Below are 20,567 nucleotides of genomic sequence, written 5' to 3'. Positions count from 1 at the left end.
AGTTACTCTAGCATTTTGTGTCTATCTTCGGTATAAACCCGCATCTGCAGTTCCTTCCCACACGTTTGAGGCACAGGAGACGACAGACGCTGGAATCTTGAGCAAAACACAAAGAGCTGGAAGAACTTAACGGGTCAGGCAGCATCTGCGGAGAGAATGGTCAGAGGACGTTTCGGGTCGGCATCCTTCTTCAGACAGATTGGAGTAGGTGGGGGAGGGTAGAAAGCTGGAAAAGAGCGATGGAGTGACATGGAGTCATTGTTGTGATGAAGAAGGCCTGTGTGAGAAGACACACACAAGTCTCAACCAGTGGTAGACTGGTTTTGGGAACTGTGGTCGGAGCCGCGGGGGATTTCGGGGATTTACGGTAAACTGACTTGGATAGAGGGTTAAGGATCTGTTCCGGTCCCCAAACAGCTGCCTTGTCAATAAGGATCTGCCACAAGTGGAGACATCCCTGCTGTCAGGTCCCAGCCCTGCTCCCTAACCCTATCTCCCACCACTCAGACACTAACATAAGGAAAGAAAAGCAGTCACATAGCCGGGCAGTGCCTTTTCCCTTCTAATTTTGTATTCTGATGAAATCAACAATTCTAAATAAAGACAGCTATCTGACAGATCGCTGCCTAATCCCTTTATCAGTCAAACGCGCCTTCACCATTCGAGGCTACCGAGGCGTCCCGATTATCATTGTAGATAAAGAAGTGTAATTGCTTCAGAATTCTTTTCAATTAATTTAGAAAGACTGGGGCACAGAAAAGCCTTTAGGTAATTAAATACTACCAATTGTTTTGACTGTTACTTCGCGAAAACGAAACTGCTAATCGGAGAATAAATGTACTGTGTAAATTTTAGCTAAATATTTTGATCTCTGAGATTAAGAGAACTGTTTCTGCCCAGAAGACTCGCAAATAGGATTGAAATAACCAATTCTGGTGTATTTCCTTTTTTAGGTTTATTTCCCCTTAAAATGATCAGAAATGATAACTGTCTCGATTATATTATAAAACGAGAAACAATACAAACTTTAGTTTCTGAAACAGGCGAAATACAGGGTAACCTCGATATAAGACATCCTTTGACGACGCGTTCACGTTCATTAACATGACAATGATCAAAGTATTCATGAGATCATTAACTTTAGTTTATCTGAAGCATGATTTATCCCGTTCCAGTCCATTCTAATCTGTCGTGCTTTCAGCAAAAATGCTTACCCGTGGTCTGCAACAGGTACATTGTCGGATATTGCAGAAAGGTTTCACCGCGACGCATGGACTGGTCGGAACACACCCCATTAGTTCAGCTGCAGAGCGAACGCACCACCTGAAATTTCGGATGCATTCATTTAATCCACCTGACCACCATACCCGTGGAGACATTTCATACATGAGGTGGTGTTTGGTATCCATCAGACCCACAATTTAACACTAGGATGTTATTCTGTGTGGACAAACTTTTCCGCTATAAACTGAATAGTGAAAAAAAACCCCACAAAGTGCTGGAGTAACCCAGCAGGACAGGCTGCAAAAATGGTTTGATATCTGTGTTTCTTTGTCTTTGCTGCGTAGAAGCCGGAGTTATGCCGTTACGACTATTTCATCGATAACCCTTTATGAGAGCTAAATTGTACAAGAGGCAAAGTCACATTTCAGAAATATTGCGTACTACATTTACCCAACAGATCGACATAGATTTGAATGCGCCTGGTCAATGTTTGCTGGAACGAAAAGCTTATCCGTGATCAGACAATTTAAAAAAAAGTGAGTTACTGTTTAAACAAAACTCTTGCATTTTCGAACTGTTTTAAAAAGTAGCACCACTGTAAGACTAAATTGACAGATGCAAATGGTGGTTGTCTTTGCCCAGAACAAGTGCCAGAATTATATCAATTGGTGAACCGAGCGTGCAGTATGAAATCCTCAATGAATTAAAGTCGGAAGATTGTATTGCTAGCGTTGCTCAATGATGAAGCTTCAGTAAGAAAAAACGTGCGTGTACTGTACTCAGGCGCGACTTACCTCGGCTCACCACATATGAGCAAAATAGTCACAAAAAGACAGAGATCAGCTGGTGTTTCAGATTTTGGTTTGTGTTTGAATATATTTTCTAGAGGGAAATGTCGATAACTGATGAACGTGGTCAGACTAGTTTAAGCCTTTGCTGCACAAGACTTGCTGCACGTTCCCCAGGACTCTCGGCTGAGCGGTTATAAATCTTTATAATAAGATCGCCGACCTATAAAAGAAATTACAGTTGATGATTTTAAAACGCGAGGAGAGAGAACCAACAACTATTTAAGCGCTCGCGTCCACATTTCGAAAAAAAAAAATACAAACGGAAGGTTGAGACGGATATATCCTGAGAAGGGTATATGGACTTCTTCAAAAAGCCGAAATTTAATTGATTTGTGTGTAAAGCCGACCAATCCCGCAGGTGACATTTGAGAGCTTCTCGTGTTTCAGACCCTGACGTGTTCTCCAGAGTCCTTCATTTAGGAAAACTTTGCTCTTGTCTCTTGCAGATGGTAGGAGGGATGTGCAGCCAATCAGTGGCGATTCATCGCTATTAATGCGCACTTACGAGGATGGGAACACACTCTGCCGCCAGCACCTATCACCAGCGCTTGAGAACATCAGCCGTTGGATATCCACTACTTGCTTGGATCTGTTAACCCTTACTGGCCCATCTGCGACTGTGTTTTTTTTGCTTTTGGCGATCTGATTGCGGATACTACGCCCTGATTCTAAGTGAGCCATGTCAGTGCTGCCTTCTTTCGGTTTTACTCAGGAGCAAGTGGCTTGCGTCTGCGAGGTTCTTCAACAAGGCGGTAACTTGGAGCGGCTGGGTCGGTTTCTCTGGTCCCTTCCAGCCTGCGACCACCTCCACAAGAACGAGAGCGTCCTGAAAGCGAAGGCGGTCGTGGCTTTTCACCGGGGCAACTTCCGAGAGCTGTACAAGATTTTAGAGAGCCACCAGTTCTCACTGCACAATCATCCCAAACTCCAGCAACTCTGGTTAAAGGCCCATTACATCGAAGCTGAGAAGCTACGGGGGAGGCCCCTCGGTGCCGTGGGCAAGTACAGGGTCCGAAGGAAATTCCCCCTACCCCGGACGATATGGGACGGGGAAGAGACAAGTTACTGTTTCAAGGAGAAGTCGCGGGGTGTCCTGAGAGAATGGTACGCTCATAACCCTTACCCGTCGCCGAGAGAGAAACGCGAGCTGGCTGAAGCCACGGGGCTCACCACCACTCAGGTTAGCAACTGGTTTAAAAACAGAAGACAGAGAGACCGAGCGGCGGAGGCGAAGGAGAGGTAAGGACCGCCGCTGCCGGTAACATTGCGCGGACACAAAAAGCACCCAGGGAACTGCTTTAATATCTGCTTTTGCAAGGGGAGGTTTTCTCGCGGCGCTGCAATGAACACAGTCGATTCCTCTCCGGTCTGGAGCCGACTTACACTAGACACGGACAGCGAGGGCTTATTTACCCGTCCTACTCTAAGAAAGGAGCAAACTATATTCTGCAGCGTTAAACTCCCTGTGTTTCCCCCAACTAAATCACAGCGTGTTGGCAGAAACATATTTAAATCAATAAAGGGACATTTTAAAAGCTACTTAATAAGTATCCGCAAGTGACTGCTAAAGTAACGCTGTGTCTGCACCATCTTACATTAAAAGTATGAAAATGGCAGTATTTTACTTGCAAACTACTTGTAGATCCGGAGAGAAATGTTGGGCTCGAATTTTTTTTAAGTCCAAATTAACTGAACGGTAACTTATAGTTAGGGACGTCATGTATGACAAATGAGAGACAGAGACACTTGTACCGTACATTGTTTTTGTTCTGGCGAGCTTGTAGCGGCCTTGCCAGGTAATAGAGTTTCAGTATTGGCACCGGCGAGATACATACATTTCCTACATTATCTATTCAGTTCCAACGCCGGGATAAATTTTGCAATCTCATATTAAGTTTAAGGTACAAAGCTAAAGTGGTACATCTCATTCGTTTCATTTCATTGCCCGTTTATGGTTTAGCATTTTCGAACGTTGTTAGCCCGGGTTAGTAATTGTCTTAACAATTATCAATAATAATTTGCTGAGCACTAATAGACTTGGTGAAGTGGGTATCTCTTGTTCTTTCTGGGGGCAGGACTTTCCTTGAGCTACACAGAAATCACATTTGTTCTAGTACAGGATCTCACTAATCCAGGGCATCTAATGAAATGAACTTGGGTTCGCAATCACCAAATAGAACAGTTTATTTATGACCAAACTAATACAGATAACTAGTGTTCATATTATGTTCTCAATACACCCGCACGGTGAAAATATTCAAGATAAGCGGGCACTGAAGGATAACAAAGTTTCTTGGTTGGATATCTTCTTTGGCGACGTCACTCATTTTAAGCTGTTGCTGTGTTTCTTGTTCCAATAGGGAAAACAACGAAAACACAAATTCTTCTGGCAATAAACAGAACCAGTTGTCCCCTATCAATCGTAGTAAAAACCTGATGTCTAGTTCGGACGAGGAGTTATCGCCGCCCCAGAGTCCAGACCATTGCTCGGGCAGTCCCGTGTTACTCTTGCCTGGGAGTCTAAACCAATCCGTGGATTCAACCTTCTCCCTTCACGGCCTGACTTCTTCGCCAGGCGGCCACGCCGGCTCGATCCATGCGCATGGACTGCAGGATTCGCTCCTGGGCACTCTCACATCCAGTCTGGTCGATCTGGGATCGTAAAAACAAAAGAACAAATCACCGCTGGAGACCCCACGTATGAACTGATCAGACACTCCAGTACTGTACTGTGTAAATAATTTAACAGTCGTGTCGAAGTTATGGATTTTCAACTGATGGTACTTAATCTGTGAAAAATAACGAGATGCTCGCCTTTATTAAAAAAAAACACTTCATAGACTGCTGAGAGGCTTAATATTTCACTTAATGCTCTTCAAATCCCGATGCTCTTCCACTGCACAAAGGGCCTTGCACATGAAGTTAAGAGAAGTGCCCGCCAATTATGTTGTTGGCAGGTCCCAGCATCTGTCAGAGTGCAACCTGGATTACATCCCGTTTTCGATCTCCTTGCGCTTCTTGAGATTCTTGACTGATGGTGAATCTGAGACCATTTGTCGAATAGGAGGAACAGTCTGAAAATGAGGTAACTGCAGAGCAAATTTAAAAAAAAAGCCCACCCCATTTAACCCATGCAAAGTTCCGGCACAGAGGCGATTGGAAGTTTACATTTTCACCGGTGGTGTTTGGAGAGAGTAAGATGGAAGTAGTTTATAATAAAATCCAAACATGTGAAAAGCACGTGCTTATGTTGTCTCCTTATTTTCATTTTTAAAAAGAAATTGCAGCTTGTTTTTTAGAAAATGATGCTTGAAACTGTCTATTGGACCCACCACTTTGACGGTCGCATTCAGAGGACTGAAACATCGGCGACAAATGACTGTTAGGACGAAGACGGCTGGACAATTTGTACTTGGCATTTGCACATTGGCCCGACTACAACTTTCCCTCAGTACCATATCGCAGTGAGTAACCGCTGTATTATTCTTAGACTTTAGCAACTAAACGTTTAATTGAGTTCCCCACCAACTAAATTAGCGGCTCGCCTCCAAAGTCTTTGCCCTACAGCAAGCAAGGGACCTATTTAGTTGGACCACAACTATTCGGCATTTTCCCAGAGCACACTCTGTGAGTATTTATTTATTTTGGTTTTGGACTTACTCTCGAAAATACTAAGGGCATGGCCCAGAAAATAGTGTTTAATTAAGCGAATGATTTCTTTTCTACAGCCCGGTTTGCAACATACGTTCAAAAACGAATCCATACATCTTCGTGTTTTATACCTCCTCTCCTCACCCTTGAATCGTTCTGTCCAAAGATGAAATTCGACCCCCAAGTTATCAGCTTTGTTCTACTTATTTTACGCAACGAAGCAGAAATTACAACATGAACATATTATCAGTTTTGCGCATGGTAATGTTGTTCTTTAACGTCAATAAATCCATAACATTGTTAGTCAAGTTTCCAAAATAAATCTCTTTAACTAATTCGACATCCCACACTATATATATCTCACACCCGGTTTGCTGGAGATGGTACATTTTCACTATCGCGTGCCGTCAACACCTTTGCGTGATAGCGTTTTAAATGTAGCATTGTGCAATGAAATGGCACAGACAAAAAAAAAAGATATACCCTCCAACTTCCTGTAAAATCCATTATCCAAATTGAAATTAAAGACGTATTTGGACCACATTTGTAGGTTCCCTGGTACTCTATTCGTGTGTCCTGTTCCTAATGCATTTTGATGTTATATGGTTATGGTTTACTGAAGGTTGTAGAATGTTTATTCTATGTGTTTCGGGCCATGGAGATCTCACCCCCTCTGGAGGCCAGACTCTCACCCGGGACTGACTTAGTTCAGCCAGAACTCTTGTGTAAAACATACAATCGGTTTGGATTCAGCTAAACCGCGATTCGCTCCAGGTTTTACGTGAGATCGAATAAGAATTTAAAACTTTTATTGGGCTACATTTCAAAAGCAAATTTGCAACTGGCTGGGCTCTTTGCTTTCTCTGATTTTTAGTGCAATAGAAGAGAGTAGGTGGCTTAACTGTGACCAACTGCACCAATTCATTGAAGAGGGTTGGGGCGAAATGATTGTAATAACCTTTTATGGCAACTTTAGTGAAAGGGTTACAAGGACCGGGGCGGGAGCAAAGCATTTATTTTCTGACGACTGAAGCTCTTTATCAACATATAGAAAGTCATTATAATTAGCAAACCTCATGAAAAAAATATATATTTAAAATCTGTAGTTACTAAAACACAAGAGGAATTCTCAATGGCTGAATATTGTGTTTATTTCGTTTCCTGCAGTATGGGTTGTGACGATTTTGTGCTTATTTTTTTACATTTTGTAAGTTTATGAAAGACGATTTCTGAGAATTTGTTTCAATTATCTTTTCACCAGGTTGATTAACACAGAAATCATACTTTGGTCCAGGTAGTGAAAGCAATCTGGTTTCATCAAAATGCAATTTAGCAATTCGAGACAGAGTATTTTCGTCAACTCAGCATTCCACTGTCGATACCAACCCTTGATGATCTTTAATCCTTCTTCCCATACACGTTATGCCTAAGCGTTGTACTTGTGAAGAAAATGCAGCAGCATCACGGTTTGCTCCTTGGTCACTTTGATCTTGCTGCACTTGGGGCGTTTTATTTTCAGTAATTTTAAAATAGCAGCTCAAACGGCAAGCGCCCCATACCCCAATGGTTACGAAAGACATTCGGTTTTGGTCGAGTTTTCTTCTAAATGTAAAATAAACACACGACTGGCCTCCAGACACTTTTAGCTGGAAACTAAAAAGGCCTTCTATGAGATGAGGGTAATTGTTTTGAACAGCTCGAGTTTGGAGAGAACTGAGGATTTCCTGGAGTTAATGCGAACCAGCCGCTGGCTGGACTGCGCCTGCTGAATGTGGAGCAGATTTTGGCAAATATTACAGGGATTCAATTCAGTCTTTTGTGTTTTTAGAAGCACCTCGGCACTGATTTCAAATTTGTTTTCTTTACATTTTAAGCGTGCGCACAAAACGAGGTTCTTTATTTAAATCCGCAACAGAGGTTATGTTTATATTCTAACCCGAAGTCGTGTCCTTTATCAAATCTAATAAAATTCCTGAAGCTAAGAGAATTTAAAAAAAAATAGATTCCCATTATATGGCGCAGCCCTTAACTTTAACAGTGGAGAGTTGATTGTTTGGTTGGAGTCAATCAGAATGGCAGAGTTTGGATATTTTCCGGTAGCACGGTGATTGGCTTGGTTTATACCTAGCCATGGTTTGAATGACCAGAAATGCATTAATAAAAGCTGCATGGACGGTGCCAACACCGAGTGATACACTGCTCTTGCAGCAAACGTGCTTGGAGAAATATTTGTCTGATTAACGCAAGCGAACCCTGTGTGGCCCATTGTTAAAACATGGCTCCCATCGAATTACAATTCATAAAATGGGAGAGAGTCTATTGAAAATAAGAACAAGCGCCGGATACATTTCAAACTAATTCACAGTCGGACTTGCAATGCAGCGTTAGAATTGCAATTGTACAAAATAGTTCCCAAATTATTTTCGATTAGCAGCCTACACTCGACCAAGACAGCATTCAATAGCACTCACAGTGAAGCTGACCTGGTCCAAGAACAAATGTATTCACCGAGGACCCTGACCTATTTAAACGTTTAGCGATGACGGCTGAACGTGATACGTTTCAATATATTCATATAAATAAAACTCCGGGAATCTCTGAATGAAACGAAAATAATTTTCCAGGTGTCATCAAATAATTCTCTACTCGAAAATTCATATTGTTGCAAATGAATTGTAGATTGCCCCATCCCACTCTGGAGAAAATACGTCGCTCATTAGCCCTCAACGAAAATGATATTTCAAAACAACAACAAAAAATAATACTGTTTATTTTGCTCTGCTTTTGAAATACACGGCTTGATCTCATGTGGTGACGCTTATTGGAGGTTGGGGCATGGCTGTTCTATATGCACCACTAAGTCGATGGTCAGTGTGTTGTCTTTCAGAACGATTTTATTTACCTCTGAAGGACTTCGTTTGCCTATTAGGATGGGCAAAACAACAACTTCCAACGCGGTAGAAGTTGACCTTAAAAATTAATGTGAAACCTGCTAACGTGGCGCATCCTATAAAATACTTTGTGCGTCGGTGACCAATACAATGGCCTTAAACACCACGGAAGCCACATCCAAGGCGCATGTTATTGCATGGATGTCGTTCCAGTATCCACGTTGCTCCCCGTTTTCCTCAAAAACTTCTTTTCTATTCCCTGCGCGTTTCACTGAGTTTCGGTATATCTATATTTTAAAATTTTAAAAAAAATCTGATCATTATGAGCGAAAAATAATTGGCCAAATGGTGAACGACTAAGATTATTGTGGCTGCTCTTAAGACCCCTCCCCCAACCACGTGGTTTGAAGGTGTCGTGACGTTTCGGGTAGAGACCCTTCTTCAGACAGACGTCACTTATTCCTTCTATCCAGAGATGCTGCCTGTCCCGCTGAGTTACCCCAGCATTTCGTAACTGATCTTCGGTGTAAACCAGCATCTTCCTGCACACGGAATAGAAAGCGTTGAGCATGATATGATTTGTGAAGAGAAATGTAAATACTGCCCATTTAGGAAAATTGAGTCGTTTAATCAGTGAGAATTTCAGTGATGAAGCAACCCTGTGTTGCTGGCAGAAATGGGAAATGAAACTTGGCTTGGTTCTTGCAAGTAGAGAATATGCAGACCATGAGGTTAGTCACATATACGCCCTACGCAAATTGTGCAAGCAGATTTGTTCTAGAAGGTTTGTCGCAGGATAACTTCCTCGCGTTAACCAGCGGTGCAGCAATTTTCTTTGGGTGAAAAAAAACCCGATGAAAGTCTTCGCTTGTATCATTTGCCAATTTACTGTCGTTAATATCGCTTGTCCAATGCACGCGGTGATGTCACTCGACGGCTCGATTTACCACTTGTGTGAGCTAGAAGGCAGACCTTGTGCCACTCGACCCTTACTGCGGTGGATGAGCCATTAGCGCCCAATGCACTGAGTTCGGGGCCATCTTTATTGGTCAGCTTGAGAAATAAGAAAACATTCTTTTTTTTAATATACATAAAATCTGCAAACACTACCTGCATTGAAAGAAATATGTCCTTTTTATTGGTAAAATGCACCGTTTTATGGGGGGGGGGGGGAAACGGTCAATATGAAGGTGTTGAATGGGTGATTTATGATTTATGTTGAGAAATTAGGTGAGGCAGTGTATTAAATGGCAGCAGCAATGCGGCCTGTGACAACCAGATTATTATGATACCGGCATTACTATTTAACTGGCTATGTATAAAATGAACGTTTTAGTTGAATTTTGTGCGTTTTTTCTGTTAAAGGAGAGCAAGAGGCTGCAGAAGGGAAATTAATTTACTTAAATTCCATCGCTGCAGCTTCACACCCGTCATAAAGCATCTGAGCACGGCCGCTCTAAAATTAATGATGTTCCTTCCTGTATCAGTAACGGATGAGTGCCTTGTCCAGAGCATGTTATTTCTATCTATCCTTGGCAGCAGCCATTTAAAGATTCACTGTGGCCATGTGTTTCCCAATACAATTCACTGACTAAAGTGTCACCGGCTGCAAATCTCCGTCGAGCCAAACTACCGCCTGAAGGTTAAGGAAAATAGCGCCATCCTTTCCTACCGTTGTCACCCCATTTTCCACCAGCACCCCCACCCCCGAATTTCGGCCGCATGGCAGGATTTTTACTGGGTCATTTTTTTCGATTGCTGCCAACGTATAATTTAAATGTACGTTCGTTTGGCCAAAGCATCAACATTATCACTGTAATGACACACCCAATGTTTAGTGAGGAGGTGAATTGGTTGTGTTGTTCCTCCTCAGATATCTTCTCAAAGCCATGTTTCCAAAATAGCAGGTAATCACCAAAAACGTTTTATACATAAAACGTTTTATAGGTGATGTTTTAGATTCAGATGATAAAAAAATAGAGTAGAAGAGTATTTTTAAATATATATATATATATATATATATATATATATATATATATATATATATAAAAGCAAAAACGAAAGCGGCTCTAATTTCTCACCAGCACCCTCAGCTCGGCATAGTTGTTGAACAATGAACTCGCCCTCCACCCTCCTGTAGTGATGTACAGTCTGTGCCCTTCAAGGGAGAGACACAAGAGACTGCAGATGCTAGAATCTGGAGCAAAAGACAATCTGCTGGAGGAACTCGGCGGATCGCGCAGCATCGGCGGAAGGAGGCAGACAGAGGAAGGATCTCGATCGGAAAAGGTTGACTATCCATTCGCCTCCACGGATGATCCGCTGCATGATACGCTGAGTTCCTTCAACAGTTTTTTTCTAGTTGTGTGCACTTCAAGGTGTTCGATCCTCATGAAGGTGCCACTGAAATACAAACAGCTCCAAATAAACAGATCACCTCTCGGCATCACTGCCCCGCCCTGATCTGTCTTTATTGATAAGAATGAGAGCGCGTTTCAATCTATTTGCTTTTTATTTTGAGCCATTTCCTATTACTTTAGTCGGGTTGTAAAGGGAAAGACACAAAGAACGGCAATTTTTCTTTTTATGAAGGGACAGACTGTGCTCAGGTCAGCTAAAGAAGAAATGCAGATACCTTTTTAATCCGCACCAAATTAAAAAGGCGGTGTTGGGAGAGGCGAGGATAGGTTTGGTGCTGTTAGGTAGACTCCATTTTTAGTAGGTTTCCGAGAAATCGTGCAGTTTCCCGATCTTTTACTTTATGTAATTGAAACATCGATTTTTTAAAATGTGCAAGAGCCGTGAGAAAGCTGAAATTTGAGTCGAGATGGCACCGCAAAGAGGCACAGGAATGGAAGAGCTTCGAATGTCATGTACTAACAAAAGCAATTCTCTCAGGGACCGAGTAACTGGAATGTGCGTAAAAGAGTTTTTTTTTCCTAATCCCCACTGGTACTTGCAACTCCAGAGAACGGGATTCAAAAGGAGTTACCTCAAATATGATCATTTCACATACAGGCTGAATTCGCCATTTGGGAGGAGATCTTAATGAACCAAAACCTCACAGAGAAACAAATAACAGCCAAGACATGGGTTGGTGGGCCAGCTTTCCTCAAAACACGTGCAGTCAGCATATGGCGAAATGCTCAACGGAATACTTGACAGAAACGTACCCGGATTATATACCCTGACAGAGTACTCGCCCTCAACCTCAAAAACAGGCGCACTCAATAGGGGACGCGGATGGAGTTACTTCAGGAAGCGATTTTTTAAACTTAAATTGTAGCAAATCCTAACAAGCGCAAGATTTACTTGTGACGGCGAGTTATTAAGAAATGAACCCTTTAACGGCGGGTTACGGCAATATATTTTATCAAAAACATTTCGAGAGAAAGGGGGCATTGTTATAATGAGCAATTCAATGGAAACCTGGGCATTTAGGCAATTAATGAGGATTTATTTCAGACGATGGAACAATACCGCGATATATATACAATATGTATTGCCATGCCTATTAGTGATCCCAAATAGTATAAACCGTGATTTATGTATGTATATATTCTGCTTCAATATTTTAAAGTACCAGACCTGTTATGATTAAACTTTCCCCTCCCCCTCCAGTTAACGCCGATCCAGCGCTGCAGTGGAACTCTTCAATGTCATACAGAAGATTTTGTTCCAAAATCACAAAACACAAGGTCGAACGTATTTCTACTTTAATGTTGGTAATAGAACAAGGGAAGTTGCTGATACTACACCTCGTTTACAATTTCTCATTAAATTTGCCAGCGTTTAATTAAAACATTTTCATAAAAAGCTGACAATTGCCATCTCCTCGGGTTGAACAAACCTGAACACGAGCAAACATAAGGAAAGCATGTTTGGAAGGTCAGCGTAATTTTTTCCACCTACTTCCAGCTGCATTTAGATGATGTTTAATGTTTAATTTCGATTTGGCAGGAATTAAACCAGCGGTAGCTGTAAACAAAAGGAAAAACGATGTTGTACATAAGAAGCACAATAAACGGCCAGTCTCTCTCATTTAGGGAGGAAATGCCTTCTTATGCATAATTTCGCATTTAAACCACGCAGGAAATTAAAAATGAAAAAATTACTACTGCTTTCATGCAAAGCTGGTGCCGGAGACTCCAGTATGTGGTAATGTGTCCCTGTTTGTTCGGATCAGCTAAATGGGATGTGGAGGTTGCAGGTTTAAGGCCAGGTTTGTTTGTACAAACGATTTATTGAAAAATCAGAGGTATTTATAATTCCTGGGAGTTTTATGAATGGCCGAGATATTTCTAAACACGATAGATATTGTCTTACATTTGATGTATTCATTCCCCCCAAAGAAACTCTGGGAAACGCTGGGAGGGAAAGAATAGTATTCACTTACCTACATTTTTAAGAAGAGGAAACAAGGGACAAGCTAAATCATTATTACTACCTGTTCTTACGGTGAGCGATCACCTGTTAAAAGGTCATGAATAACAGGTAGATCGCCATCTCCTTCTCTTAAACAAGGGCTATTTGTTCGGTGACAGTTGATTGACAGGGGGAGAAACACGAGCTGGCGGGGCCGCCTGATTTGAGGATAAAACTCTGATGTCCCCTCAAACATTTCAGGAAATGAAAGTTGTAACTCGATCCTTTCAGCCAACATCTCCCGGAGCAAACACAAAGGCTCACAGGAACCTACCCGGATTATTTTGCAGCAAGATGGTAGAGACAAAACAGCCGTCACATTGAGCAGAGTGCTGGCAGCTCGCTCCCCCATTTATTAGAAATGTCTGTCTAAGCAACCCTTTAAATGGGTCAACATTTTCGTAAGTGTACAAAAGCACTTTTCTTCCCAAAAATAACATCCCTTTTCAAATATGCGCATTGCTCATAAAATTCGACGATTGCTGTATTTCATGTCAAAACAAGGTCTAACCATGTGACCTTGGAGGAGTTCAAATGAACGACATTAATGTCCGTATATTTTTTCATCGCAAAACAAAGTATCAGACTGGTGAAAGCTGTTTTTTTATTCCTCAATGTCAGAACATCCCTTAGTTTAACAGATATTTATTACCACGATAATTGCGCACTGATGCACAATCGAATTTATCAAACACGCGCACCTTTACAACGATTTGACATTAACTTTCCAAACTCGTTGAATGCGCGGCTTCATAGTATAAAGCTCGACGATCAGGGGCTTTCCAGAAAGAACGGTTACATCCCTTGCGGACATAACATGCCCGCCACGTTAAACTCTCTTGAATGTGGACGCTTTTGGACGTGGAATGAGTGATGGGAGGGGGTCACACGGCGCAAGACGAATTAGTCTTGCTAAATGACCATTAGTCTTCAACTGAATCACCATTAATAACGTGATACTGCGTTGCACCTGAAAGAGGTGAGGTGTTTTATCTATCTCCGCCTGTTTATGGTGAAATATTTGAAGCGGTCGTTGTAAGGAAGGAACAATCTGGCATTGTCGTGCTTTCAACATCCTGGATATCGATAACAAGATTGTACACATTAATATTACTTGGCAATATTAATGTAAAGTTACCCCTATTTCAGAACATCGCTTGTAGCCATCCTTTGTGAACAGTTGATTTGATTCGGTACTATAATTAAAAAAAGAACAATGTAACCCAAACGTATATATATATACCTTCTTTCAAAGATGGACGGTTAGAGAAGTAATCGTAACCAAGGGAATGGATAAATGTAAATGGACCGACAACAGTATTTCCAGTAAGTTAATTGTAACCGCTTGATATTCAGTAAAATAAGCATAAGTGAGACCATTCGGTGTCCTGTTTCATGGAAACAGTAACGGAGTTGTACCAGGACGACACAGATACTCCTCACAGAAAAATCAAAAAATCATTGGGTTACATCGGGAATATTAATTAACCCGGGCACAGACAGAGTTCAGAAATTACTCGCCGTGACCTCAAACGGCGAGCAACAAATCTGTTGCAAATTACACGCATCCGTGATTTCGAGAGCAAATTGAGTTCCAACAAAGGTGAGAGTTTTATGACGGAACTAACAGTAGTTTCAAATTTGTTTGTAACACCGACGTTTCCATTATTAGACTTTTACAGCCGACGCGGGAGTCATTAAACACGAGTCTGAATATGGGATCTTGCAGTCAATTGCAGAGACTTTTCGGAGATGTCAACAGCAAGACTGCATATGCATTTGGAGAACAATTGCATCAAAATGTCTAAGCACAAAGTCATGTGGGAATCTCTGAACGCGATTGACAAATATATTCTGCTCCCATGTTTACCCTCTGATCTGATATTTACTATTATGCAATTATTTATCATGCGTGATCTCATACACGATCCCCCACCCTTCTCCTCTTAGAGGATAAAGGAAAAAAACTCTTATTTTTCAATTATTTTGCCTTGAAACCGAAGGGAAGGCATAATTCACTCCCGCCTTGACTTTTATGATTGGGTTTTGAATAGGGAGTGACCAATGGATCTGGAACCTTTCAGCTGAAATGAACACTGAAGATTATTACTGTTGCATCGAATCACACAGGAATTAACTAGTTGGTCACTAAACTACCGCCACAAATAAGGGACACACAATATCATAGAACATAGAATGTAGAAAGGTGCAGCGCGGGAACCGGCCCTTCGGCCCATAATGTCTGTGCCGAGCATGATGCCAGGATAAACTACTCTGCCTGCACGTGATCCATATCCCTTCATTCCTCGCATATCCGCCTGTCTATCTAAAGCCCTCTTAAACGCCACCAAAAAAAGCATCTTGAACGCCAAATCATGCTAAGCCCGGGAGACATTTATGTATTGAATAATGGGAAATATAACCTCCCCTTGCCAAACACGCATGCGATCAGACTCGGACAAACGATTACAAACACATCAGACTTATTCAGATTTTTGTTTTACAATAACAAACAGAAAATGCTTGAAATACTCAGCAGTCAGTCCGCATCTGTAGAAAGAGAAACAGAGGTGAAGTTTGAGGTCGAAGAGACCAAGTGCAAAATGAGATCCACTTTACTCTTCACCACTTCCGCCGTGGCTTGCGAAAAAGCAGGTCAGAATACACGTTTCCAATATTGGTTCTGTCACACATTAATTGAATTATCTCCGGCGCGCACACTTTAGGCAGTTCTTTGTCTAGAATGTCCTAAAAACCTGGAGCTACAACATAGAATCTGGCATCTAAAGTTGCCAGCTCGGGTTACCTTTCAATCGCTCAGCCTTGGTGTACATTTACAGTACGGCTCGACTCTTGATACAATCATTAATAATTTAATGATCCACTTCTCTTACGGCCTGGGGAGTGGATTAAAGCACAGCCTACAACAGAACAGGTCAAAGGCACCAGTCCCTGAAACTCAAGCTGCAGAATCAGTCATCACAGACACAGGTATCATTGGACACATTTAGTCTCCGCTGGTCAAAAAAAAACCCAGCTTCCTGAGTGAACCGCTCCTTCCAGTGCTTGGTCCGTAATTCTGCAGATCACGGTTCTTTGTGTACAAGTTCTTGAATATTTCCAAAGTGCAATGAACATTTCGGCCAGTGTCATCCTTTCAGGCAGTGAGTTCCAATTACCCCCCCCCCCCCCCCCTCCAAGCCCCCGAAATTAAAAAAAAAATGGAACTCAGCGAGTCAGGCAACATATATGTACGGAATGGACAGGCGATATTTCGGGTAGGTGCTCTGCTTTAGATTGTTCATTGCCTCTGAAGTGCTGAATTCCTCCAGCACTTTGTGTTTTGCTCAAGATTCCGGCATCTGCTGTTATTTGTATCCCTTCCAAACAACATTTCCTTATCTCCTCTCGAACCTTTCTGCTCATTTATGCCCTCAGATTCTTTACGTCCCCCGCTCCGGGAATAGGCCTTCCCATTTACGAGGTAGGCCGTTAATAATGTTATACTCTTCATTCATGTTTCCCTTCAGCCTTCCCTGTCCCAAAGGAAACAACGCCAGCCAATTCAATCTTACCTGTTAGTTACAATTCTCATTTCCCAGTAGCATCTACTGGTACATCAGCTCTGTCCCCTCTGCTGTGAAATATCACCTTTGTTGTGCTGGGTTGCAAAATGCAATACTTTAGCTGCTGTTGTATACGGTTCCAACAGGATTTTCCAGTTATAATCTGTGCTTATTCTGGTCGGATAATTCAGTACCAAGTAAAACACAAAGTTCTGAAGGAACTCGGAGGACCATTCCATCCCATTTACGATGTTGAGCCCTCATAATTTTATACCCTTTATTCATGTTTTCCCTCAGCCTTCTGGAAGGAATGGATAGGCGACCTTGGAGGTCGGGAAAGACACAAAAAGCTGGAGTAATTCAGCGGGACAGGCAACATCTCTGGAGAGAAGGAATGGGTGACGTTTCGGGTGGAAACCCTTCTTCAGACTCATCCGAAACGTCACCCATTCCTTCTCTCCAGAGATGCTGCCTGTCCCGCTGAGTTACTCCAGCTTTTTGTGTCTATCTTCGGTTTAAACCAGCATCTGCAGTTCCTCCCTACACACTTGGAGGTCGGGACCCTACTTCAGACTGAACGTAATCCATATACTTTTTGAAATCTCTTATTGACTTGTCATGTTAATTTTAAGTGTATGTGGATGCTGTTCCTTCACAACATTCACTGTCCCATTCACTGTACATTTCGCCACACCGCCAACAGCCTTGCAGTGTCATCAAAGGAAACCCTTGGACATCTTCAGGAATGGGTTTCTGGAGAACAGACCGTTTATTTCATTTACACAATGTTGGTGATAATGGCAAAGGCAGCACCTAAGGCCCGTTTCTCGTTGACGCGACCACATTTCTGTGTGTGTGGAGTACCATGTCGACCAGACTGGGTAAGAGGGTCGATTTACTACCTCAGAGGACATTCTCCCAAGTCTAACTGAGTCTGACTCCCAATATAAACAGCATTGTTTGGCGCTGTGTCTGTCGCACAATGTGATCAGGGGGCTTGGTGCCATTATGGGTCTTGTACAAATCAGTTGGGAACAAAATAGACCCACCAGGGTGCAATGTACAATGTACCACATAGAGATGTAGAACATAGATTAGCACGGCACAGGGACAGGCTCTTCGGCAGAAAAAGTCCGCGTCAAACATCATGCCAAGTTAAACCAATCCATTTTGCCTGCACATGATCCATATCCCTCCATTCCCTGCATATCCATGTGCCTATCTAAAAGTCTAAAACGTCACTATCGTATCTGCCACCACGACCCCCCCCCCCCCCCCCCTTTCCCGGCAGCATATTCCAGAGGCCCACCAGACTCGGTGTAAAAAAACTTGCCACGCACGTTTCCTTTAAACTCCCCCCGCCCCCCACTTTAAAGATGTGCCCTCTCACCTTTGACATTTTCACCATGGGAAAAAATATTTCTGATTGTCTACCCTATCGATGTCTCTCATTATTTTGTTTATTTCTATCAGGTCTCTTCTCAAGCTCCAACATTCCAGAGAAAACAGGTTGAATCTAAAGGCACCCCTGGTGAATACGAGTGAAGGAGGTTTCTCAGTCACAAATTCACAACAGTAATGTTTGTCGGCAGGTGGTTTGTTCTAGTAGAATTTCCCCAGTGTAGCCGTATTTATGTGTAAACACGGGCTATAGGTAATACACCCCTACCATGAGTCACCCTGGATGATTCCTATAATTGACCGATGGAATTTAATCCTGATGAATGTGTGGCATTCTTTTTTGGGAAGACTAATAAGGTTATAGACAATAGACAATAGACAATAGGTGCAGGAGTAGGCCATTCAGCCCTTCGAGCCAGCACCGCCATTCAATGCGATCATGGCTGATCACTATCAATCAGTACCCCGTTCCTGCCTTCTCCCCATACCCCCTCACTCCGCTATCCTTAAGAGCTCTATCCAGCTCTCTCTTGAAAGCATCCAACGAACTGGCCTCCACTGCCTTCTGAGGCAGAGAATTCCACACCTTCACCACCCTCTGACTGAAAAAGTTCTTCCTCATCTCCGTTCTAAATGGCCTACCCCTTATTCTCAAACTGTGGCCCCTTGTTCTGGACTCCCCCAACATTGGGAACATGTTATCTGCCTCTAATGTGTCCAATCCCCTAATTATCTTATATGTTTCAATAAGATCCCCCCTCATCCTTCTAAATTCCAGTGTATACAAGCCCAATCGCTCCAGCCTTTCAACATACGACAGTCCCGCCATTCCGGGAATTAATCTAGTGAACCTACGCTGCACGCCCTCCATAGCAAGAATATCCTTCCTCAAATTTGGAGACCAAAACTGCACACAGTACTCCAGGTGCGGTCTCACCAGGGCCCGGTACAACTGTAGAAGGACCTCTTTGCTCCTATACTCAACTCCTCTTGTTACGAAGGCCAACATTCCATTGGCTTTCTTCACTGCCTGCTGAACCTGCATGCTTCCTTTCATTGACTGATGCACTAGGACACCCAGATCTCGTTGAACTCCCCCTCCTCCTAACTTGACACCATTCAGATAATAATCTGCCTTTCTATTCTTACTTCCAAAGTGAATAACCTCACACTTATCTACATTAAACTGCATCTGCCATGTATCCGCCCACTCACACAACCTGTCCAGGTCACCCTGCAGCCTTATTGCATCTTCCTCACAATTCACACTACCCCCCAACTTAGTATCATCTGCAAATTTGCTAATGGTACTTTTAATCCCTTCGTCTAAGTCATTAATGTATATCGTAAATAGCTGGGGTCCCAGCACCGAACCTTGTGGTACCCCACTGGTCACTGCCTGCCATTCCGAAAGGGACCCATTTATCCCCACTCTTTGCTTTCTGTCTGTTAACCAATTTTCTATCCATGTCAGTACCCTACCCCCAATACCATGTGCCCTAATTTTGCCCACTAATCTCCTATGTGGGACCTTGTCGAAGGCTTTCTGAAAGTCGAGGTACACCACATCCACTGACTCTCCCTTGTCAATTTTCCTAGGTTAGCATATACGCGATGAATTGTAGGATTCTATAAGGTACTTGGAGGATTTATTATGCTTATGTTTCGTCAGCATACTTATACGAAACATGTGATTGTATGAAGACGTTGCATAGGTAAAGAACGGGTTGAGGTGGACAAAGAATTAAAGGAAGATGGAGACGGAAAGAGATAATGCCTGCAAATGAGTGGTTCAAAAATTAGAGACTGTAGGGATTGATTGAAAGAAACAGCACGGAAACATTTGGCACACCGAGTCCACTCCGATCACCCGTTCACAGCAGTTCCATGTTATTTCCACATTTGCATCATAGAAACATAGAAAATAGGTGCAGGAGTAGGCCATTTGGCCCTTCGAGCCTGCACCGCCATTCAATATGATCATGGCTGATCATCCAACTCAGTAACCTGTACCTGTCTTCTCTCCATACCCCCTGATCCCTTTAGCCACAAGAGCCACATCTAACTCCCTCTTAAATATAGCCAATGAACTGGCCTCAACTACCTTCTGTGGCAGAGAATTCCACAGATTCACCACTCTCTGTGTGAAAAAAAACGTTCTAATCTCGGTCCTAAAAGACTTCCCCCTTATCCTTAAACTGTGACCCCTTGTTCTGGACTTCCCCAACATCGGGAACAATCTTCCTGCATCTAGCCTGTCCAACCCCTTACTCATCCACTCACCCATCCACCTACTGTCCATCCACTCACCCATCACTAGAGGCCATTTACTTAGGCCAATTAGCCTACAAACTCACGCGTCTTTGCGTTGTGGGATGGAACCAGCGCACCCGGACGAAACCCACGTGGTCCCAAGGACTACGCGCAAGCTCCGCACACAGTATCCGAGGTCAGGATCGAACCCGGGTCTCTGGCGCAGTGAGGTAGCAGCTCTACCATCTGCGCCAGAGAGGCAGGATTCTTTTCCTTGCAGTGGAGAAGGCCGGAGGGGCACCTAA

At 42.8% G+C, this 20,567-nt stretch overlaps 1 protein-coding gene across 2 annotated transcripts; it reads left to right on the top strand.

Moving 5' to 3' along the window:
- Positions 1-2,754: 2,754 nt before the first annotated feature.
- LOC144597673 (homeobox protein SIX1-like) lies at positions 2,755-4,739 on the top strand. 2 transcript variants are annotated; one of them, XM_078407198.1, is made up of 2 exons: positions 2,755-3,314; positions 4,436-4,739. In XM_078407198.1, the coding sequence occupies exons 1-2, from the start codon at positions 2,755-2,757 to the stop codon at positions 4,737-4,739; spliced, it is 864 nt and encodes a 287-aa protein (XP_078263324.1). The 2 variants fall into 2 exon arrangements, with proteins under 2 accessions (XP_078263324.1, XP_078263325.1); XM_078407199.1 differs by having other exon boundaries at positions 2,755-3,316; positions 4,432-4,739.
- The last annotated feature ends 15,828 nt before the right edge of the window (positions 4,740-20,567 follow it).

Source organism: Rhinoraja longicauda, chromosome 10 (assembly GCF_053455715.1).
Source record: "Rhinoraja longicauda isolate Sanriku21f chromosome 10, sRhiLon1.1, whole genome shotgun sequence".
Classification (NCBI taxonomy): Eukaryota; Metazoa; Chordata; class Chondrichthyes; order Rajiformes; family Arhynchobatidae; genus Rhinoraja; species Rhinoraja longicauda.
The sequence above is the reverse complement of the archived record's forward strand: the minus strand, read 5'-3'. Positions and strand labels throughout refer to the sequence as shown.